Source organism: Melanotaenia boesemani, chromosome 18 (assembly GCF_017639745.1).
Source record: "Melanotaenia boesemani isolate fMelBoe1 chromosome 18, fMelBoe1.pri, whole genome shotgun sequence".
Classification (NCBI taxonomy): domain Eukaryota; kingdom Metazoa; phylum Chordata; class Actinopteri; order Atheriniformes; family Melanotaeniidae; genus Melanotaenia; species Melanotaenia boesemani.
In genome coordinates, this window is record NC_055699.1 from 23,722,266 (window position 1) to 23,746,748 (window position 24,483).

Consider the following 24,483-nt stretch of genomic DNA (forward strand, 5'->3'; position numbering starts at 1 on the left):
TAAAGGACATAGACAATGCTGCTGCTGTTGTCTGCACTGATTACCTCGTTGAACCTGTCCCAAACCTGTGATTTAGCCATTTGACCCTCCTTCTTCTTTTTAAGGACGTAAACTCCCGAACGAATGTTATTCAACACTTCTTCTTCCATCTTTTGTTGCTTGTCTGCTTGGCGGTTTCTGCACCTGCGTAGCCTACTATGCGCCTACGTGGACATTACGTTACAAAACGTGACCTGTGTTTAAATAACTGATAAATATTTTGTCTTACATATTATAGTAACAAAATGTAGACACTGTGTAAGAGCCAACTGACGTAAATCTATATAAGGCAGGAAATGACGTGTGTAAAGGGCATGTTAGGCCGGAAAGGGAAAATCGGTTTTGATCACACATGCTTTACCATGTCAGACTGTGAAAGTGCATTTTCTATCTGTTTTATGCTTAATAAAAGGGAAGCAACAGGAAATAAATCAGATTTTTAATCGCATCTGGCAGCGTCTGGACAGTTCATATTTTAACATCTACATCAGGTAAAGGTGCGTCAACCACAATTCCGGATCTGCATACCAGTGGCTTAAAGCATTGGCTTAGCCCCTTCAAGTAAAGTCAAAACCGATGGTGACTTAAAAACCGAAACCAGTCAACAAAAGGCAACAAGTGGAGACACGTAAATGGAATATTGGATCCCTGGAAATCGTCCTCGTTTGTGCTTACGTGGCACTGAGGCGATCAGCTGGGCGTTGTAGCTGTCACCTGACAACCGATACCGGGAGTCTACGCGCGCCGATTGGTGGAGATCCGGTGAGGAGCGTCGTCGGGGTGGCTGCGTGCCGGAGAGGTCGGCAGCGGATGATCGGTGGTGAGGAGGATCGCCTGGGGCGGTGTTGCCACGAGGCCACCCGGAGGAAAGGTGCCGTCAGCGGGAATGCTTCAGCAGCATCAACTGGTGGAACGGGTCGGCAGATCGCTGGTTCGGTAAACGGCAAGGAGCTTCATCGGCTTGCTAATGGCTTACTCTTCTCGGAGGTATGTGTAGCGCTACATCCAGAATGGCCATAAAACACGCGTAATTCCAGTGCACTGGTTGCTAAGTCAAAATAAGAAGACAAGTTGCGACAACTGACTGACTTTTGTGACTTGACAAATTTCTTTGACGAACAAATGGAAAACATTGTTGTGAACACGGATGCTGATGCAGCAACTGAGGAGCGTGTTTCAGACAAATCTGTGACTGCCATCGGTCAGACTGGAACTTAGGTGTGTTTGGACAAAAGAGTGGTTAAACTCACTGCCAAAGCAATGGCAGAAAAGATTGAAAGGTTGCAAAATACCAGAAAGGTTCAATTAAATAAGGCTGGTCAATTAAGAGAAACTATAAAAGGTTTAATGGAAATGGGTGATGTTTCTGAAGTAACAAAGCCTTTGAGTGATTTTACTGAGTTGTGTGATGAAATACATGGTGTTCATAATTGTATCATGGGTTTATTGCCACAAGATGAAAAAGAAAAACATGATATCTGGTTTAAAGCAAAGATGATGTTTAATAATGATGTTGCTAAAAATGCTAATCAGTGGGTAATGCAAAATCAAACTCATGAGGTTGAAAATGAGGGTACTGGTGAAAACAAAGATGGTTATGATAACATCAATCCTGATGACAGTGTCTCTAATGCAAATAAGAGTGGGACTAGTTCAAGATCAAGCACTACTTCTGCAAAAATTAGAGCTGCGGCAAAGAGAGCAGCTCTTTTGGCACGAATGGCGGCTTTAAAGGACCAACATGCACTGGAGGAACAAGAGCTGCTGTTAAAAAGGAAAAAAGAACAACTACAAATGGAAACAGAGCTTGCTGCAGCAACAGCCAAACTGAGTGTTTTGGAGTGTATGGAGGAACAACGTTCGACTGCAAAATCAAATGGCATGAACTCTTATCTGGAAAGGGAAAGGACGAGGTCATCACAAACTGCTTCACTCAATCCTATGGCAAAGGTGTATGAACCACAAAATGGATGCCACAACAAAAGTATTAATCAAATGTCAAGGGAGCAAATTAAACAACCATTAATGGACACCAAACCAAGACAACCAAAAACGTGTTTAACACCATGTGACACAACAGATCATTATCAAGGACCAAACCAAGGATCTCAAAATGGTGGAATAAGCACTTCGGGAACCCAACAGGAAAATGACCAGATGGTAACCAGCAGCATGCTTACCATTATGGAAAAACAAAATAAAATAATGGAAACACTTGTACACCAGCAACGTTGTTCAACACTTCCACCACGTGATATTCCTGTCTTTGATGGAGAGCCAATACAATATCATCATTTTATCAAAGCATTTGAGCAAGGAGTGGAGGAAAGGGCCAATAAATCTGACTGCATGCATTATCTGGAACAATTTACAAGAGGACAGCCAAGGGAATTGGTCCGTAGCTGTCAGCACATGTCTCCTGAAAATGGCTACAGTTTGGCAAAGCGTCTTCTAAAAGAAAATTTTGGAAATGAATACAGGATTGCTACTACATACATGGACAAGTTGTTAGCTTGGCAATCAATAAAATCAGAAGATGCCAAAGCTCTTCAAGCATTTGCTTTGTATTTGCGTAGTTGTTGCAATGTGATGCAAGAACTAAATTACATGGAGGAATTAAACATGCCAACAAACATAAAGATGATCATTTCAAAACTACCTTACAAGTTAAAAGAAGGATGGAGAACTAAGGCTCACGATATCATGGAGCAATATGACCGCAGAGCTAATTTACAGGATTTGGTAACATTTCTGGAAAGACATGTAAAGATACTCTCTGATCCCATTTATGGAGTCATCGAATATGTACAGCAAAGGACAACCAACTCAAAATTGCCCATGCTTAAACAGCCACGGTCTGGTGGAGTAAATCGAAGCTTTGCTACAACTATAAAGCCAATTAGGTCTGACAAACTTGAGTTGGATGGATTTTCAAAGGGACTTTGCTGCTGCTGTTTACATGCTCACAGCCTGGAAAACTGTAAACAGTTCAAGAGTAAAAAGCACAGAGACAAGATTTCTTTTCTAAAGGAGAAAGGATTATGTTTTGCCTGCCTGTGTAGTGGACACATGAGTCGTGATTGTAACAAACGCTTGGACTGTCAAGAATGTGGTCTACAACATCCAACTGTGCTTCATCTTAAAAAAACCAGTGAACAACCATCTAGACCACTCAAACTCATCTCTACTCCAACGCAGACATGTGGTCAAACAGGGGCCGGAAAAGACTGCTTGCTGTCCATCGTTCCAGTCCAGGTCCGGTCCATTACGGGAAATGAAGTTGTGCAGACCTATGCATTTCTGGATCCTGGAAGTTCTGCTACATTCTGTACAGAACATCTCATGCAGAAATTAAAGCTTACAGGGAAAAGAACTCAATTTCTTTTGACAACAATGGGTCAGGAGAAAGTGGTTCCAGCACATTTATTATTTGGACTGGAGGTTGCAGGTTTGAATTCCAGCACTTTCCATCTACTACCTGAAGTTTTGACACAGAAACAAATGCCAGTTTCAAAGGCTAACATCTCTACTGCTGCAGACCTGAAAAGATTTCCCTACTTGTCAAAGGTCAACATTCCTAATATAAATACCACTGTCGATTTGTTGATAGGAACCAACGCACCCAAGCTATTGGAGCCATGGGAAGTTATCAACAGTAGGTCTGATGGTCCCTACGCTATAAGAACAGTGCTAGGATGGGTCATCAACGGTCCTTTACATGGGAGTGGTAACAGCACAACTGCAGTAGTAAACAGGATTTCTGTGGCAAATCTGGAGCTAATGCTGCAAAATCAATACAACCATGATTTCAATGAAAGAACCTCTGCAGAGAAGGAGATGTCAAGAGAAGATTTAAGATTCATGGATATTATGGAATCGTCTGCAAAGCTACAGAACAACAAATATGTTCTTAACTTACCCCTCAGAAATTCTGAAACTGCTTTGCCAAACAACTACCAAGTGGCAAAGCAGAGGATTATTGGTTTGAGGAGAAAGTTTCTGAGCAACCCACACTTTCACCAAGAGTATGCAAAATACCTTGAAAATGTAATTGAGCAAGGTTATGCAGAAAAGGTACCAGAATTGGAGTTGGATGGACAAATTGGAAAGGTGTGGTACATCCCACATCATGGTGTCTACCATCCCAGAAAGGAAACTCTGCGAGTGGTTTTTGATTGTGGAGCCACATACAAAGGAAGATCATTGAACAAAGAGTTGTTACAAGGTCCCAATCTCACTAGCTCTTTGCTTGGAGTTCTCATCCGGTTCAGGCAGAACCCAGTGGCAGGCATGGGAGACATACACGCTATGTTTCATCAGGTGAAAGTTGCAGACTCTCAAAGATTTTCTCCGTTTCCTCTGGTGGCAAAATGGAGACTTGAATAAAGAAATTCAAAGCTTCAGGATGACGGTTCATTTATTTGGTGCAGTGTCATCACCTAGTTGTGCCAGCTACGCACTGAGGAAGACTGCTGATGACAATGAGGCGGATTTTTCTGATGTGGTTGTGAAAGCAGTGAAGCAGAATTTCTACGTGGATGACTGCTTAATCAGCTTCAGCTCAGAGGAAGAAGCAAAACAAGTGATGAAGGATCTTGGCACACTTTGCAAAAGAGGAGGCTTTGTTCTGGAAAAATGGATCAGCAACAAAAGAAATGTTTTACAAAGCATTCCAGAAAATCAGTGGGCAAAGGATCTCAAAGAGCTCAATCTGGATCGAGATAAGCTTCCCACTGAAAGAGCATTGGGTCTACTCTGGTGTGTAGAAACTGATAACTTCAAGTTCAAGACAGAAATAAAACAGGCTCATACCAGGCGTGGTATGTTATCAGTAACTAGCTCCATATATGATCCTTTAGGAATCCTTGCACCTGTCACCCTCTCTGCTAAGATGATGCAACAGGAGCTATGCCGGAGAAATTGTGGATGGGATGATGCTCTACCTCCTGACATTTTGAGAAAGTGGAATTCTTGGATTGAAGGACTTGCATTTTTGTCATCATTTCAGCTAAGCAGATGTATACGTCCAAGAGACTTTGGGGAATCCATTTGTACCCAGTTGCATCACTTTGCTGATGCCAGCAAAGATGGCTATGGAATCGTGTCATACATCAGGATGGAGAATTCAAGCAACAAGGTCCATGTTGCATTTCTGTTGGGGAAGGCACGAGTTGCTCCACTGAAATCCATCACAATCCCTCGGATGGAGTTAACAGCTGCTGTTCTGGCTGCACGAGTGGATTCTATGCTGAAAGCTGAGCTGCAACTTCATATTGATGATTCTGTGTTCTGGACAGACAGTACATCAGTGCTGAAGTACATCTACAATGAAGACACACGATTTCAAGTATTTGTAGCAAATAGAATCTCAGCCATCAGAGAAATTTCACATCCTTCTCAATGGAGACATATTTGCTCCAAAGAAAATCCAGCAGATGTTGCATCTAGAGGAATGAAGGTGTCTAACTTTGTTGAACATCGCATCTGGCTAGAGGGTCCCAAATTTCTTTGGAAGTCTGAACAGGAGTGGCCACAAACTCACTTTGATCCAGTATTGGAGATTGATGATCCAGAAGTCCACAAGATGGCAGTTGTGAGCTTGATGACTGGTGATTCATTAAATCCTTCTGATCATCTTATCCATTACTTCTCTGACTGGTACAAGCTCAAGATATCAGTGGCCTGGTTTTTCAAGTTGAAATCAATCCTGCTTAAACTCAGTCATCAAAGAAAGGAAGGAAAGGTGGCCAGGGAAGCAGATTCTGCTCAAAACAAATTCCCAAGTGATTCCAGAATGTCAAAGAAATCTACTTTAACCCTTGAGGATCTCTCACAAGCTGAATCTGCTATTGTACGCTACTGCCAGCAACAACAATTTGAGGAAGAAATAACAGCATTGACAGAAAAAGGAACAGTTTGTAAGCAAAGTCCAATTTACAAGCTGGATCCAACCTGGGAGGACAATCTTCTTAGAGTGGGTGGAAGACTAAATAATGGAGCAATGCCACTGGAAGAAAAACATCCAATAATACTCGGCAAAAATCAACATATTGCAAAGCTCATTCTCAGGCATACTCATGAAATGCTGGGTCATAGTGGACGTAACCACACTCTAGCTGTGGTAAGGAGAAAATACTGGATAATTCATGGAAACTCTGCTGTACGGAAAGTAATCGCTGAATGCAAATTTTGCCGACGCCACAATGCAAGATCAATGGATCAGAAGATGGCAGATCTCCCAAGGCAGAGAATTACTCCTGATCTGCCTCCATTCACTAATGTCGGAGTTGATTACTTTGGGCCCATTGAAACAAAAAGAGGAAGAGCAACTTGCAAATGTTATGGTGTCATCTTTACCTGCCTGGCAAGCAGAGCTGTGCATTTGGAAGCTGCAAGTTCTCTAGATACTGATGATTGCATAAATGCTTTGCGTCGCTTCATCAGTAGAAGAGGTCAAGTTGTCAACATCAGATCAGACAACGGAACAAACTTTGTGGGAGCAGCAAGAGAACTAAAGGAAGCCCTTGCTGCAATAAATCATGAGAAGATACAAAAGGCTCTCATTCCCTTTGGAGTAAACTGGAGTTTTAACCCACCTGCAGGACCTCATCATGGTGGCATCTGGGAGCGTATCATCCGCATGATTAAGCGCATTCTAAACTCTGTTTTACAGAACCAGACTTTGGATATGGATGGACTTAACACAGTTATGTGTGAAATTGAAGCCATTCTAAATGATCGTCCAATCACAAGGTTATCAGATGATCCAAATGACTTGGAACCCCTCACACCTAACCATTTGTTGCTTCTAAGAGGAAAGCCAGCATTACCACCTGGACTTTTTGATGCAGCAGACATGTACATGAAATGACGCTGGAGACAAGTCCAATACATCTCTGATCTGTTTTGGAGGTGATGGGTCAGAGAGTATCTACCATTACTCCAGGAGAAACAAAAGTGGAACCAAGTTAAAAGAAATCTGATCAAAGGGGACATTGTTGTGGTTATGGACTCTTCAGCACCTCGAGGCTCTTGGTGCCTAGGGAAGGTTTTGGAGGTGATTCCTGATAAAAAAGGTTTTGTTCGCTCTGTGAAGCTACAAACAAAAGCTGGCATTTTTGAGCGTCCTATTACCAAACTATGTCTAATACAAGAAGTATGAATATAAATATTGGATTATGTGTTTGTAATTAAGGTTAATGGGTCATATTTTGACTTAAAAATGAACTTTGTTATGAATTGTTATGTCTAACAATTAGGGGCCGGTATGTAAGAGCCAATTGACGTAAATCTATATAAGGCAGGAAATGACGTGTGTAAAGGGCATGTTAGGCCGGAAAGGGAAAATCGGTTTTGATGACACATGCTTTACCATGTCAGGCTGTGAAAGTGCATTTTCTATCTGTTTTATGCTTAATAAAAGGGAAGCAACAGGAAATAAATCAGATTTTTAATCGCATCTGGCAGCGTCTGGACAGTTCATATTTTAACATCTACATCAGGTAAAGGTGCGTCAACCACAATTCCGGATCTGCATACCAGTGGCTTAAAGCATTGGCTTAGCCCCTTCACACTGATTAAGGTCTTTATTTTCAGTTTGACAAAAAATAAAATTAATAGATAGAACTAGATATTTCAGAATAGTAAACCACACCAACCCGCCCCGCAGTGAAGCGAAAATTCTTTGACCTGCCCCAACCCGAACCGCGGGTTACCCGCGGGACCCGCGGGTTAGGGGGCGGCCCGCGCATCACTACCAGCCATCCAAGGCCAGTACAGGGAGCCGAATTAGATAACAGCATTTGTTTTAGTTTCAGGCCAGAGCTGTTTCGTCTGCCTTGAGTCTCTCAGTGGTCCCACTGGCGACTCCAATCATCCGAATTGTGGGTCAATTTCCATCCAGCCAAGCCGACAACTTCTCCAAGTTGGTGTCCACCCCGCGTACAAGCTCCGGAATCGCAACCAGCTTGCCATTCTGAGCTAGAATAGCCTCCAGTTTACGATTTAGCTCCCGCAACGCCAAAGTCTGATTGTTCATAGCTCGACACACACCAGCACAGAAATCCGGCAGCTTGCCAGTGGCCGCCGACAGTGTCCGAATTTTGCGATATGCCAGGAAACCGCCTGCTCCAAACAGCAGAAACCCAGTTATCATGAGACCGAATTGATATACATCTTCAGCATCCTCCACGGACAGGATCGACAGGCACATCACTTTCCACACTCCCCAGGAATCCATCACATATCCTGCCGAAAACATTCTGCCAGGACAAGCAGGCTCCCCTACGCCTGTTTTCCGGTTCGAATAAATTTGGCCGATTGCATTTAGGGACCAGCTGATCAAATCCATGGTTCTAGATTCAGGACAGAAATGCAGAGAGAGGCTCAGGGTTGACAGGACAAGTAGCAGGGCAGAGTGGGGAGGAGGGAGAGAGAAGAAAAGCGTCTGCCTTCATCGAGCACCGGAAGTGAGGTATAGCCCCACAAACCCACAGCCAATAACCAGGGGGGCTCTGTGTGCGCATGTGCAGAGGAGAGAGCAGCAGCAGTCGAAGCACGGCAAACCAGAGCTAGCACAATGGACAGAAAATATAAAAAAACGCAGTTACTTAGCTCCTTAGCTTTTTTAGAAGAAAAGTAACGGGTAAGATATACAGTATTGTCCCAAATATGTGTATTTTCTGTTTGACACAAGCAGATCGCCATCAGGGATCGCTACCAAGACATTAGATTATGTTACACGTGTGCAAGTGTCAGTGTGTGCGCGCATCTCAGGGGAAACTCCGAGAGCACGAAAGAGAGATCAGTTCTGACATATGTCATGTTATATATCCTACCTACACAGTCTATGTGCATATCAGATAATTAACACCAGACTATTTAGTTTTTAAATAAAAGAACTCAGTATAAACCGTTCATTGAGCAAATGAGACTTAAAGGACTTCTGCTGTGACTTGCTATTGCATAGAAATCAGATAAGAATAGTTCAATTTGATCTGGTAGGGGTATAATGTTAGGGGAAACACTGATAGTCTTTTTCTGAAGATTGGTTATGGAAAATGAGGGCTGTCTTATAATCAGGGTTTGGAAATGTAAGTGTCTGCAATAGCCAACAATCATTCTGACTTATACAGCATTTTTGTTTAGGTATGCTAGTGCTACCTAAGCTGCTATCCTTAGTTATCCTTAGTTAGAATTAGTTATCATTAGATATACTTAGTTAATAATTAATGCAACTGAACTGCAACATCTCAACACAAATGAAGGCTGCACATTTAAGTCCAAATTTTAACAAAAACATGTTATCATATCTTGAATCATGATTGCTCATGCTCTATAGCAGGGGTTCTTTTTCAGTACTTTACCCCTTTTAATTTTTTTTTTTCAGTCTTGTACCCTGGACCGGATCAGGGCAAACCCCTTTTTAGAAAAAATTATAATTGCAAAGATGACATGGGAAATACTTCAATAGTAATGCTTTCTAGGAAACATTATTTTGTTCTTTCATGTCAATTTTATTTTATTTATTTTTTACTAATTATTAATTACTCAAAGTTTTCATTACCTGGTGTTATATTTATCTCATGTACCTCCTGTGTACTCCATAGTACTATTCACATTTCTGAATGACGGCTCTATTTAGCCAGGAGAGGTTAATGCTTTCATTGTGCTGGAAGATGTTGATTTTAAAAACTTTGTATTACATTACAACATTGTATTATTATAAGCCTGATTTGTTTTCTGTTTTTTTATTTCATTATTTTGAAGAGGGTAGTAAAGATGAGCTACAGACAAAGGAGGAGCCAGTAGGAGACATGTCTGATTCAGACATGGAAATTTGTAATGGTTATTTAGCTCAGCCAAAGAAAGATAACTTTACAAGCATTTTGTGGCATCTGGTTCTTTGTTTGACGCTATAGGAGCTGCCTCAACGACTCCATGTATAAACCCTCAAATGTTTTCATTTAGTACCTTTTACTGTGCAGCAAGTGTACAAGGTGTACAAATGTTTAAATCACAGAAAACCTCCTGGAGCAGACTTGATAGAGCCTTATTTTTTTTTAAATGGCTGCTGATTTTTTTGCACAGCCTCTTACAATACTTTTTAATCTTTTGATTGAAATTAAAGAAATTCCATCAGCTTGGAAGTCAGCTTTTGTTGTTCCTCTTTTAAAAGGAGGTGATCCGACAGTTTTAACCAACTACAGGTCAATATCAAATTTGTGCATTTTGTCAAAAATGATTGAATCTCTTGTGTGTGATCAACTTAAAGAATTTTTATATTCAAATGAGCTTCTTTTCAATTTGCAATTACCTGGATACATTTTGTATTTGCTGCAGCCCACTTGTTTACATTAAGATATTTATTTTTGCGTTATTCTTTCACAAATGTTAATCTACAGACTTAATTTGATGTCATGAGAGGGTAGGACAGATGAAATGGAGACTGGTGAGCCAGCACAAGCAGCAGCAGCCCCAGAGGAAGCAGCAGCATCATCATCATCAGTAGTAGCAACAATTATTTATTATAACACTGTGTTATACATAATAAATCAGTGAAGATCACTGAACATGAAAATGCTCATACATATAAAAATTTAATTAGAAGCAAATTAGAGATTTAAAACATTTCAATGACAATGTGCACAATTGAAGTCATAATAAGTGAAATAATAACTAGTTTTGTGGGATTTCTTTCCCATAGTGTTCAGGTCTATTGCCCATTAGCTATTTTGGGTGTATGTCTTTTGGGGTGACTTGTGGTAAAATGAATGAATGAATTAATTAATTTATTGTCATTGCACAACAATTACATCAATAATCAATGGCAGTGGAATTCTTAAATTCCAGGTTCTCCTAACAATGCTAAAAGAAAATAAACCACAATAGAAATAGTTGAACACAAAAAGCAAGAATACTACAAATAAGTTATACAGTAAAATATATAAGTAAGGCATAATGCCCGACGAGGAGGCCATTATCATAAATTAATGGACGACGCGAAGGCGTGAACTGTCCGATGTAAAGTAGAGGGTCCATTATGAAAGAAAAAAAATATTAAGTTATTAATGCGTTAATGTTGTTTTTACCAGTAAAATCGTAAGTTTTTCACAAGAAGCGGCTGAGAGGACTATTTCGTTGTGACGCGTTGCCAAGGTAACCGGCTCTGACACAGAACCTGCAGCTTGGTTGGCTGCAGTTATGTTACGTGACAGAAGCTGTGTCCGAATGTGCACCCTCCTCCCTACATAGTGCCCTATATAGGGGTCACGCCATTTCGTCGGAGTGTCCGAATGTCCACAGAAAAAAGTAGGGCACTCAAAATTACCCACAATGTATCTTGAAAAGTAGTGAGCATCAATGGTCACTAGACGGGTCAATAAAGACCACAATGCATTGCGGGCAGAAACTTAACATGGCGCAAGGAGGCGATAAAATTGAGCTGCGCGAAATAACCTATAAGCAAACAAACAAAGAATAAAATACAACATAAGGAATAAAAATAAAAATATTTACATACAACTTTTGATTGGATTTGGAATGACATTTGGACGAGGGTTGTGGTTGCCGTGGTGACTGCGGTAGTCACATGGTTTGTGGCGAGGAAAAAATATGCAACTTCGTGTCTGAATTGCCAAGAAAATTAATGCACTATGTAGTGTGCTATATATTCCAGCCCTATGTAGTGAACAAGGGGTTAGGGAGTAGGGTGGACATTAGGACACAGCCTGAATCATTTCAGAGGGCGGGTGCAGCTTATACAGCTTATGTGTGTCCAGAGGAAGATGCGACAAGTTCACAAATAGTTTCCTACATCGTTCAATAAGCCTGCAGCATGCTCTGATCTGGCGTCTACTGCCCGTCATCTGAGTTTCTGTTGCCACGGTTACCAACTACCGTTTAGTCAACTTAATAATTTACAACAATAAGTGTATTTGACCCGAACTTCTTTCATAGGTGTCTATTGTTACTTTATAATGGACACCTTCCAGCCAATCAGAATCGAGTATTCACCCAGACCATGGTGTAATCTTTGATAAAATGGGAGTCTTGTGTTGTGTGAAAGACTGCCATATTCAGTCACATGACAAAAAAGGTAGAAAAGTAGACCACAACGTTAGATTTTTTCAATTTTCCACTTGTAAAATGGGCTTTGGACAGCAGGTTGAGGATGTAACTGAGGCGTTGAATGGCCCGGGCGCAGCAGCGAGGGAAGGACATCACTTTCAACACCATCTCCCTTCATGCGTGTTTGCTCTCGCAATTTTCATGAAGGCAAGTAGGAGAGTTTGTTGTTGTTGCTGTTGTTTTTGATTGTTTATGTAATGTTAATGTATATGCTTTATTAGGCTTTCTAAAGTCACTATATTCACACATAGTATCCAGTATTGAGTACTTTCTCAGCATCAAGACTGAAATCCTAGAATGGTGACAAGCTTATTCTACGTGTGAAGTTGCATGAACATCAGAAAACAGCTGTATTAAACTGTAGTGGAAAGGCTAACTTTCAGCTGAAGCAGTATAACCCACTTTAAGGTAGTTAGTTACAAGTTTTTGGCATTCTATATTTTGGTTACCTGTATAATGGCTTTCCAGACTCAGTCAGTAGTTCAGTTTGAGCACCCTGAAACATAAAAAGGCACATAATTAGTTCTAGGACAAGATTAGAGTAAGTAATGGCCAACTAGTCATCATAGTTAATTCAGCTCGCAGGAAGGGTCCTATGAAGAAAGTCAAATTATATCTGTGTTGCTGGAGGTGTTTTTCTCCAGACCATGGTGTGGTGTTGGGCTGTCAGGATTACGGCGTACTAATGAGGCGGTGGCGCTGAGTGAGTATTTAAGCCCAGGTGTAGCACATAAGACCTCACTCTCTCTTCCTGCATTCCTGGAGGTCATAGCGGCATGCCTGTGTGCTTTGGTTGGCGTGGCCGTTTTTGTTACACGCATTCGGAATTGGGTAAGACAAGCTGCTTTTTCCGCTCAGAAATACAGATAGGCAGATGGCTTATCTGTTTTCTAATCGCTCGTGTGGGAGAGGTGATTGTGGTGAGGGGTGCTCAGGTGTGGTACCGCCAGTGCGTGTTGAGTCAGTTCGGTTCGTAATTCCTTTTGCATGTAGTGTGGCTCCCTGCTTATGGTTTTATACTGCAGAGGAATCGTGCTGTTTGGCGTCCCTCCGTCCCCTCTGGGCTTTGCTGATGCTGCACCGTTGGTGAGTTCTCAGGTTACACAACCACAAATCAGCATTATCAGACATTATGATAAAATTATTATTTTATTTCTAGGGTGCTGGATAATTGCTGATCCTCCTGGTGGACTTATCATCCCTGGCATCCTGCTGTTTTGGCTCTATGAAGATAGTGCACGAGCATTAAAGTGCTTGTAGTGCAACAGCACAGTTTCTTTTATTTATTTAAATTATTTTGTGGTTATACTGTGTAGGCAATTTTAATTGATTGTGTTTTATAAAGTCTTATACTATTTTATCGTTGGTTTTTAACATTTATTTTGTGTGCAGGTGCTGGGACCCGAGGCAGTCCTCCTTATCCTGGTGGTGGCTTTTTCTACACGCATGTCCTGTCAGCATGCAGAGCATGGGTGGTTTGGTTTGTGAGTTTTCTCCTGTTTTAGTTTAATGCTGCTCCTGGTCCCAGCCCCATACTTTTCAATTAGCTGTGGTTTTATTTGAGTTTTCTTGGTTTTATTTTGTTTCATTGTGCCCAAATAAACCATGTTTATAACCTGACCTGTCTCTGCCTGGTGGTGTAAAACGAACTGGTGTGTTAGGAGTGTTCCCAGAGGCAGCACTCCCTCTGGGTGGCACTGTCGTGCAACAATTCTGTGTGACAGGGCTCCAGACTGCGACCAAATGGTCGCATTTTACGACTAAAATGTGAGACAGTGCGAGTGAATTTTTCATCTACTCGCGCAATGGTGACCAATACATTTGCCGGTCTTTTTCTTGTATTAGTTATAATTGAATCTATTTGGTCGCTAACAAACTTCTGCTTCCCTCTTTAGCCCAGTAGTTCACAGCAACGCGCAAATTAGCTGCTGGTTTGCTGAGTCAAACACCAACGAAGAAGACGAGAGCCAACGTGCGTGTGAGTGGGGACGAACGACGAAAGAGGAGGGTCTTGGGGGAATATATTATTCCTCTGTGTTGCCAATTTAGCGACTTTGTTGCTATATTTAGTGAATTTTCAGACCCCTCTAGCAACTTTTTTTTAAAAAAGTGATTAACGACAAATCTAGCGACTTTTTCTGGTATTATTGGAGACTTTTGGAGACTGACGTGAATGAATGTAGTTTACTCTTCCCAATGAGGAGCGGGTGCTGTGCAAACCCCTCCCCCTTCCAAAAGCACTCATACGAGGCTTGGTCTTCTTGCAGCAGCAGCTGCATTCAGGGCAGACGACGTTTATGGTGTCAGATTTAAGCCATAAGTCTAGGGGGTGCAGTAACACACCCACGATAAAATGACACTCTCTCACACGCGTAGATATTAACTTTGCGCGCACAATCTAACTGTCTCACACACGTAGATATGAAGTCTGTGCACAATCTAACTCTTCAGACGCTACACTACAGGCTGCGAGCGAGGGTGTCAGCTCTGCGCAAGCAGGACTCCACCTGCGCGCGCTCTCTCTCTCGCCGTTTATGCTCGCGAGGTGAAGCTCTGCTCGCGCGGAGAAAACACTTTTGACACTTGGGGGCGGATCAGGAGACGTGGGGGGGTTGAGCCTTGTCCTTCTTATGATTGGTCACTTTCAGCCCCGATCCCGCCCTCACGGACATCATTTTTTTTCTGTGTCCCAATTCAGGGTCTGCACACTTCGAAGTGCGCAGACTACGTAGGCTACAAGTGTCCTCCGTAGTCTACACACTTCGAAGTCTGCCTAACGTTCGTGAAATGGGACAGCCTACCTAGTCTACAAGAATTTCCCATAGCAACAACACAGGACGTTTAATCACTTAAACCTCAGAAATTACTCGTAGGAAACGTCAGTAGACGCTGAACACGGAGCGGCAACACCGACAGTTTAAAAAAAAAAAAAAAAAAAAAAAAACGGTTTGAGGCTCTGTTGTTTTCCAGCCGGTACACACTTCATTAACCCCTTAAAAGTAACTGAATATCAAATATTACCGAATTTTAATGTCACCATTTAACAAACATGCTTTAAATGTACTTGGTTTTGTAACGTTTATACTAAAGTGTAGTTAAAAAAAAAACGAACTTTTTTTTTAAATAAAACTTTATTTAAACTTAATACGACTCTTCTGAGGTTGCTGATTCGCCACCGTCCTGTGCGCAACGAATTGTGGGAGAAAAGAGGCCGTGAAGGATGCATCACCAGCATCCTTCGTTTGAGGCCAAACGAAGTGCAGATTGTGGCTGCCAGATCTGTATTTCTGCCAGATTCGTATTTTTGTCGACTGCGCATGCGCATCGCGGCGGCCATCTTGGACGCTGAAATACGGCAACACCGTCTAGTCAAATCTGTGTGGTAGACGCTTTTTAGCTTATGGTGAACAACTTTTTTTGCCTCTTTTTGCAGCTTCGCGATGAGGGGATTTGTCTTCTTCAACAATGTTCAAGCCTTCATGGCTGATGGCGTGTTTCATCCCAGCTTGGGTCCAACAGAAAAAGCCGACATTCGGCGTGTTGTTGACAACTTTTTAATGAAAGGTTTGTACCTTAAGCTAACAGTTAGCTGCAAACAGGTTATGCACTTGTTATAATGCACTGCAAAAAGAGGCAAAAAAAGTTGTTCACCATAAGCTAAAAAGCGTCTACCACACAGATTTGACTAGACGGTGTTGCCGTATTTCAGCGTCCAAGATGGCCGCCGCGATGCGCATGCGCAGTCGACAAAAATACGAATCTGGCAGAAATACAGATCTGGCAGCACAGATTCGAAGGGTGGATTTGGAGGGTCCTTCTAATTCTGTGAATTGGGACAGTACTTCGCGCACCGCGATGACGTACGTGGCCGACGAATGACCGGAAATTGTCTTGCAGGAAAAAAAATGATGTCCGTGATGGCGGGATCGGGGCTGAAAGTGACCAATCATAAGAAGGACAAGGCTCAACCCCCCCACGTCTCCTGATCCGCCCCCAAGTGTCAAAAGTGTTTTCTCCGCGCGAGCAGAGCTGACACCCTCGCTCGCAGCCTGTAGTGTAGCGTCTGAAGAGTTAGATTGTGCACAGACTTCATATCTACGTGTGTGAGACAGTTAGATTGTGCGCGCAAAGTTAATATCTACGCGTGTGAGAGAGTGTCATTTTATCGTGGGTGTGTTACTGCGCCCCCTAGACTTATGGCTTAAATCTGACACCATAACGTTCGCCTCTGTTTCATGACCAGGCTGAAAATGAAACGTACAAAGCTGCTGCTGGATTATCCTGCGCTGGTACACCGTCGGATAGTCATGTATGTTAATGATTGAGTGTGAACAAAAATAAGTGTTGTGACATGTTCCAGACTCCTAAATCCAAACTGAACTAAAAAAAATAAAGAAAATATTGACAGAATTATTTTATTTTGTTTATTTATTTTATTTGTTTATTTTTGCAGTTCTAAACATTTTAGGTTGTCTTTTTATCATTGTTTTTCTTTCCCACTACATCCCTCTTTATGGTAGCATCCATTACAACTATACATACTAGGCTAATTATGCTAATTAGCGACTTCTAGGACAGCCAATAGCTACTCTTCTTACTGAGGAGTTGGGAACAGTGGCTGGAGAGGAGCATCAGTCCCTGAAGCTGTTTATCGCCAGGAACTCTGTGGACAAGTCATACCATGCCCGTTGGGGGATGATGGTGACAAAGATGCCGTTCTGCTTCGACTACAAAGTGAAAATCAAATCAAATCGGATCTGATTTGACAAGTTCTATGTCTACTTGTTTTGTTTTAGTGCGACCAGTAAGATGTTTTTTTTTTGTTTATGTTATGTCAACTGCTGCACAAAAAAAATGTGAATTGTAAACATTGTAATTTCTGAATTTGTTGCTCAAGTATTTATCACTAATACAGGGAAAATGAGAGGAATTGTGAATATTTGCTTCGCAAGAACATTTCAGTGTGCACCCCTAAATTTTCTGCTTGCGCTCCTAAAAATTTAAGTTAGGGGTCACTGTGGTCCTGGTAAAAAAAAGTTAGCCTGGAGCCCTGGTGACCATTACTGGTTATCACTTTCAACATCAAAATCCACATTTCGCCACAGGTGTATATATTGGCTTTACCTTCCAAAGAGCTGGCACAGTCAGAGTGTCACTACCCAAAAGCTTCTGCTGTTTGAACATCTCTTTGTCCTCTGGCATGATTGGTATTGTCGGATCTGACGAGCAGTCGGACTTATCTAACAGCAAAAAGGAAACACAGCAAATGTCCACAGATGGGACATGAAACAGAAAAACACTTTTAACATAACCATTCAAAACATTTATCAAAAATAAACAAATAAATAAAGGAATAACAGATCTGCAGTTTGCTAACATAATAATTTGTCATTTTAGCTTATAAAAAACTGCACCTATTGTTTCCTTACACAAACCTGGGAGACTTATTTTTTTATCTGAACATGACAGCATTTCTTGAGTTCTTCAGCCCTTGTTTTGAGTATTATTCAAAATAAATCCTTTAGTGCTGTAGAGCTGGGACGTGTTGTTTCTAATGCTCATTTTAATTAATGGACAGTGTGCCATGGTAGCTTAAGGTTTGTGACAGGCTGCAAAGCTCTCATCCACCCCTTCACCCTTTATGCCACAATTCAGTGGCCTTCCCTATCCATACGTAGATTTTCACATTGGTATTATTTTATCTATAAATCTATTCTTGGCCGGCTTCCATCTTACCTTTATGATTATATTTCATTTAAGTCAAGACACTATTGTCTGCACTCTTAATTATTTTCTTTTACTGACAGTCCCCAAATTTTGCACTGAATTTGGCAAACAGGCTGTTAAATTCTCTGTCCCTGGAGCCTGGAACAGCTTACAGACTGACCTAAAACTGCAGGAGCTGATCTATTAGAGCTTTGAAAAATGTCTCAAAGCGCTGAAAGGCTGACTCAATAGGCGTCAGCAACTGCTTGTCCAGCTATGCTTTCTGTATTCTATTGCCCTCTTAGATTTATATTTATATGTTTTATACTGTATGTTTTATGTTGTTTGTTTTTTGATTGATTGTTATAATTATTACTGGACAGGACAGAGTTGGATCCAGAATACTCTGGTCTGCACTCACCTTCCATCACACCAGCCCTTTCACTTTTCTTGAGTCTAGTCAACTCGACAGAACTCCCAGCACTGGAAAATCTTGACAAGTTTACAACAACAATTCAATCAAAACACTTGTAAGACAACTGACAGAAACATGTCTTCTCTTTAAGAAAAGTCCCAATAAATCTGAAAGTGAAATCTATTTTATATAATCTTACTAATGATCTTAAACACTGTGACATCTCCCAACTGCAGAGAATTTTTGATTTTTGGATGACATGTTCAGAAATCAGACTGAGATGTGATGAAACTAGTCTGAGCTGCTCTAAACGACACAACCCGAAACCGCTATGGCACTGATGACCAGATAAGGGCTGATTTGGAACAAAAAAAAAGAATAAACAAATATTCTGGCTCATCACTGTGTCCCTAAGCACAAATAATCAATGTAAATGTTTTGTGAGGTCAAAGTGACCTTCAACCATTAACATCTAATCAACCCAATGATTTAGACAATTTCTCTCCTTAAATTCTATTTCCCATACACCAAAATTTAAATCATCTTAAAATAAAAAAAATAATAAAATAAAAAATAAATAAATAAATAAAAAAAAATAAATAAATAAATAAATAAATAAAATTAAATCATCTTGAGTTTTAAAAGACTGATTATCATATTTTAAGTTAAATATGTTAAAATGGACAACATTAAAAAATTAAAATTAAAAATTGTTCTTTTAAACAATCAACATTTACCTTTTAGTCCACTGTATTATTAATCAGCAAGACTGTGTTGAATAAAGATGATGGAGGGACACAATACAGGCAAAGAGAGGCATCATCACTCTCTAAGTCTGAGGTTCCCAACCTAGGAGTGTCCAAAGGGTACAGGAGGTCTGTGACTGTAGAGCCTTTGTAATTGTTAAAATTAAGGCCATGTCCAGACAGAGAGCAGTTGAGGTATGTCTACTAAGGTTTCATTTGGACATTTTGTTTACATAAAACTGGCATTTTGAAATCACAAACTTTTAAAACCAGATCACAAAGTGAATAAATGAGGAACCTTAAGGAAAATAGGCTGGGAACCACTGCTCTAAGTCATACCAGTTGCACTTCTGGTCCACTAACTTGTCTATCCAAAATTGGGAGTTTATAAGAATATCATGGTTAAAAGAAGTTAAGAGCATCCTTATCAGACACCAACCTTACATTAAGTACATCCTGGCTGTGCTTCCTATTTTTTTTTTTTTTTTTCTTCTTCATGGTTTCAAGAGTAGCTGAAAAGTTGTGTTTTTTCAACTTGGACCCACTGCTAAAAGGCAAAAGGTAACTTTACTGACCAGAATGCTAACTCGGATTAACAAATGCTTTCATTCCTATAGACTGAATCCTACCATCTTCTCACCTGAGCTTTTCCAGTCTGCAACATGGACTCTCCATGAGATCAGACAGCTCCTTCTCTACCGAATCCGGCATCTTATTGCCTCTCAGGTCCACTTCTTTAAGAGGGCATGTGCTGGACTTCAAAACTGAAACCAAAGAGGTGATTTCCGAAAGCCCACACTTTTGAAGTCTGCAATTACAGGATATATGGAAAAAGTTAAAATTGATCCTATTGTAATTGTAACTAAATTATTAATTAATGTTCTATAAAAGGAGCGCATCTGCAAGAAAGCAATGACTGGTCTAACCTCAGAGTCTCCAGTCTACAGTTAGGATTCTTCAGTCCAGTGCAGAGATGCTTCAAACCTAAATCCTTCAGCTTATTTTGACTCAAGTCCAGTTCTTTTAGATGGGAGGTTTTGGATTTAAAAACTGATGCTAAAGAATAGCATCTTTCGTGTGTGACCTGGCACTTACTCACCCTAAACAAAGACATAGAATTAATTAGGAATGACAAGTTTTTTTCAGTAAATTACAACATTAATTATTCATATATCCATCCATTCTCTACTGCTTATCAGAGCAGTAGCAGTAGCCTACACAGAAAGACCCAGACGTCCCCCTCCTCAGCCACTTCTTCTAGCTGCGCCAGCTGAATACTGAAGAATTCCCAAGCCAACCGAAACAGTGTCCCTCCAGAGTGTCCTGGGTCTTCCCTGGGACCTCTTCCCAGTAGGATTTGCCTGAAAAACTTCTCCAGGGAGGTGTCAAGAAGGCATCCCAACCAAGGACACCAAATCTGGCTGCTCTCAATGTTTCGGAGTAGCAGTTTTACACCATGCCTCTCCTGCACAACCAAGCTTACCACCCTATCTCTAAGGGAAGGCCCAGCCTAACACAGCCTGCAAAGGATAAATCATTTTCACACGCTTGGATTCACAATCTTGTTGTTTCAGTCACTAAACACAGCTTGCGACTATAGGTGAGGGCAGAAATGTAGACTGATCAGTAAATCAAGTGCATCAATGCAGACACCGCACCGATCCGGTTTCGATTTCCTGCTCCTACACTCCAGTAGTGAACATGACACTGAACATGAACTTCTCTTTCTTTCTGCTTTTAATTTCGAAGATGTGCAAGTAACACAAAGAGTAAACTGAAAAGAAACAAAACCAGGACAAAAACAAAACATGAATAAATACATAACAAAATTAAAACAATACAACAAACAATAATATATAAACCCAACATGTCCGAAACAGAGTAGGTTGAAGCAAAAGCTTATTTACACCTATCCCAGTCTCCCGAAACACACATGTAAATACATATTAAGGTATTTACAAAAATTAGAAAACAAATAATTTAAGCAAACAAATAGCCTATATGAATTATTTATTGGGACAATAATTGTCTGTTAAAGCCCTTCTTCTTCCCTGTACCATGTAAGAACCATGTGTTTGTATCACCTTTTAAACTGGATCACGCTTGAACACAGCTTAAACTCCACACCCAACCTGTTCCTCCACTTCGGGCAGAACCTCATTATCCCAAATAGACCTCCCAAGCCTGAGTATTTCCCTTATCAGCCGCTAAAGCTGCGTTCTGCTTAGCCTGTCAATACCAATCATCTGCCCTTGGAATCCCACAGGGAATCTCCATTACAGGTTCCCAGCAGACCTTCCCAATACATTTATGTCTGCCAGGCCTGGCCAGCATCATTCACCACTATCTGCGCCAACTCACCACCAGGTGGTGATCAGTTGACAGCTTCACCTGATTGTCTTAGGCCTGGTACACATATAATTATCGGCCTATTTTTGTCCCGATTTTTCCCCTTCCTGACCAAGGACAGCAAACACCCAATTATCGTAAGTCTTGTAAGATTTTTCTATAAAAAATCCTTTGGTCTGAGGCGTGTTAAGAGCGAATTTGTCCCAATAATCGGGTCAGAACGGGTCGTGGCCGACATTCGGAAGTATTGAACATATTCAATATTTACGACCAAAAATCTTCAAGTGTGTGAAGAAAGCTGACAACTCCTGAGTTGTGACTCTTTGGATTGTCTAAAGGCTGTTTCTTTTAAAGTTCTGGCTTTTCCTGTTAACAATAGTCCCAAGACCACCATCATTCCCTCGTCTTGTATACCCTCCTCCATGCTGGGTGTTGTGTTTTCTGGTTGTTGCTATGTTTCTTCTTCGTTTTTATTAGATCATATTTGATCATGACAGATTTCCAGCGCGGAGGGCTAGATTTTAGATCGGCTGCAGGACAGCATCGTTATGTGTGTGTTGCTCTGTGCTGAGATTATCGGAGCCACCACACACAATACGATCAACACTGTTAAATGCCTGATTTTTTATCTACACGTGTAGGGTCTCGAACAGATAAAAAATCTCATCAGATTAAAAAAATACTCACATGTGTACCAGGCCTAAGACATGAGGCTGCAATCAGATAACACGACTACAAAGTCAATCATTAAATTATGGCCTAGTGTCCTGGTGCCAGGTTGACATGTGGACACTCCTGCTGGAATATGGTGATCGTTATGGACAATCTGTGATGACCACAGAAGTCAATAATAAAACACTACTTGGATTCAAATCATGGGGCCGTTCCTCCCAGTCACGTCCCTCCAAGGCTCAATGTCATTGACCACATGAGCATTGAAGTCTCCCAGCAGAGTGAGGGAGTCCTAGGGCTGGGCAATTAATCGAATTTTAATAGCAATTACGATCTGGGTTTTAAACGATCATAAAAATGAAATGGTCCGATTATTTTTTGTCCTTCAATTTGTGCTGTTTTCAAATCGAGCGCAGCTGTCATTGCAGCGCTTTGCTGCAGACTCCTCCCACAACCGCTTCAGTTTTATTCAGAACGAGTTGCAGACACCTGGACACACTGGAGGCGGAGTCGCTCCTTCTCCATCATTTTCTATGTAAACTTGCGCGAGGAAGCGCAAATTGCGGCCCTCCTCCAGCCAAGCGACAGGCGACAGTCGTGCATGTAAAATGGTGCGTTCGTGCACACAGACGTGCACATGGGGCTTGCAACGCAACACAAAAAAATAGAAAAATGTTCAATTTTTGTGAGTCGCAACTAAATAATCCACCAGCTCCCAGAGTCACAGAGAGACAAACGTTATAAACAAACAGAACTTTTTTCTCATTTAACACAGTGAACAATCTGGGATTTAAGAAACTCATCAACACTTTGGACAAACGGTATCACTGCCATCTCACCACCATGTTAGTGGAGTGTCTCTCTCTGTCCTGTATGATGAGTGTAGTGAGGGTGTTGTGAAAGACGTGGTGACAGTCCGATGTTTCGCCACCGCTACGGACCTGTGGTAAAGCCGCACCAGAGCCGTATAGAAATGTTGCGCTACATTTTACTGACGCGGATTTCAACGTGAAAACGAAATGTCTCCAGACTATTTTTTTTCCAGATCACACCAGACGGAACATAGCTGCTGGTCTGAGACAAACAATAGCTATGGGGACCTGGTGGAAAGAAACTAGTCGTCATTACCACAGTAAACACTTCAAATGTCACCCCCCCGCCCCTAAAAAACCACTTATCTATAATCACGTTAAATAATCAAGATCTCAATTTTAATCAAAATAATCGTGATTACCATTTTTCCCATAATCGAGCAGCCCTAGGGAGTCCCCAGTAGAAGTGTTCTCCAACACTCCGTCCAAGGTCTCCAAAAACGATGGATACTCTGAACTGCTGTTTGCTGCACAAAAAAGTCAGGACCAGTCCCCCACACAAAGGCAGAGGGAGGCTACATTTTCATCTACCAGAGTAAGCTTCAGTTTACAAGAACTGAGCTGGGAAGCAATGAGTATCCCCAACACCTGCTCGCTGCCTCTTAGTTGGGGCAACTCCAGAGTGGAAGAGTCCAGTTATCCTCAAGGAGACTGGTTCTAGAGCACAAGCTGCATATTGAGGTGAGTCCAGCTATATTTACTAGGAACCCTCATCAACCAGCCCAGGCTTCCTCGCTGCCAGATAGGTGACATTCCATGTCCTTAGGGCTAGGTTCCACAGCTGAGGATCCCATCGCCACAGTCCCTGCCCAGCTCACTTTGTACCCAATCCCTATGGCTCCTCCCACAAGTGATGAGCCCATGGGAGGAACATTAATTCTAAATAAACAAAAACGGCACAAACTCACTCCGCTTCCATACAAATGAAAATAAATTTCTCACCTCAGAGTCTCCAGTCTACAATATGGATTCTCCAGAAGATCACAAAGCAGCTTCACCCCTGAATTCTGAAGTTTGTTCTGACCCAGATCCAGTTCTATGAGGTGGGACGGATTGAACTTCAGAGCGGAGACCAAAGGAAGACAGCTGATCTCTAACAATCCGCAAGCCCTCAATCTAAATGAAAAACATTTTTAGTAATTTCAGGATGATTAAAACAAGTACATTTGTCATTAAATTTAAATAAATTAGGTAAGGTGTGGTTTAACTACTACAGGTATTGGGTGTGTGGATTAGAATCTAATCTAAATTATAGTATACATTTTTATGTTTTTGTTTTTCCTTTTTATCAAGTCATGACACAAAAGAATATGTTCAATAAAACATGTCATATAAAAACAGTTTCTCAAAAGTAAGGACTATTCCTTTCGTCTAGGTCAGAGCTTGGCCCAGATTGCTGGCAGTCAGCTTTTTCCATCTCCGGTGAAGGTTGGACTCCACCAAAGCTGCCTTTTGTCTGTTCATAACTTTTATGGACAGAATTTCTAGGTGTAGCCAGAGAGTTGAGGGGGTACGGGTTGGTGGACTCACTGTGTCTCTATGCAGTCCTGTTTGC

At 41.3% G+C, this 24,483-nt stretch overlaps 2 protein-coding genes across 4 annotated transcripts in view; both read right to left on the reverse strand.

Annotated features, from left to right (window-relative positions):
* The window catches only part of LOC121628724 (NACHT, LRR and PYD domains-containing protein 12-like), a 2,607,341-nt gene that overhangs the window by 2,236,794 nt on the left and 346,064 nt on the right, over positions 1-24,483 (reverse strand). The gene's annotated exons all lie outside the window — the stretch shown is intronic.
* Positions 1-24,483, reverse strand: part of LOC121628732 (NACHT, LRR and PYD domains-containing protein 12-like) — a 67,348-nt gene that overhangs the window by 12,161 nt on the left and 30,704 nt on the right. For 2 of the 3 annotated variants that reach the window (XM_041968027.1, XM_041968028.1), the window contains exons 6-11: positions 23,871-24,044; positions 19,962-20,135; positions 19,676-19,843; positions 18,296-18,366; positions 17,293-17,408; positions 12,618-12,664 (exon numbers count right to left, since the gene is read on the reverse strand). In XM_041968027.1, coding sequence (XP_041823961.1) covers positions 12,618-12,664; positions 17,293-17,408; positions 18,296-18,366; positions 19,676-19,843; positions 19,962-20,135; positions 23,871-24,044 — 750 coding nt within the window. The remainder of the gene's footprint in view (positions 1-12,617; positions 12,665-17,292; positions 17,409-18,295; positions 18,367-19,675; positions 19,844-19,961; positions 20,136-23,870; positions 24,045-24,483) is intronic. The other variant, XM_041968030.1, reaches the window with a different exon arrangement.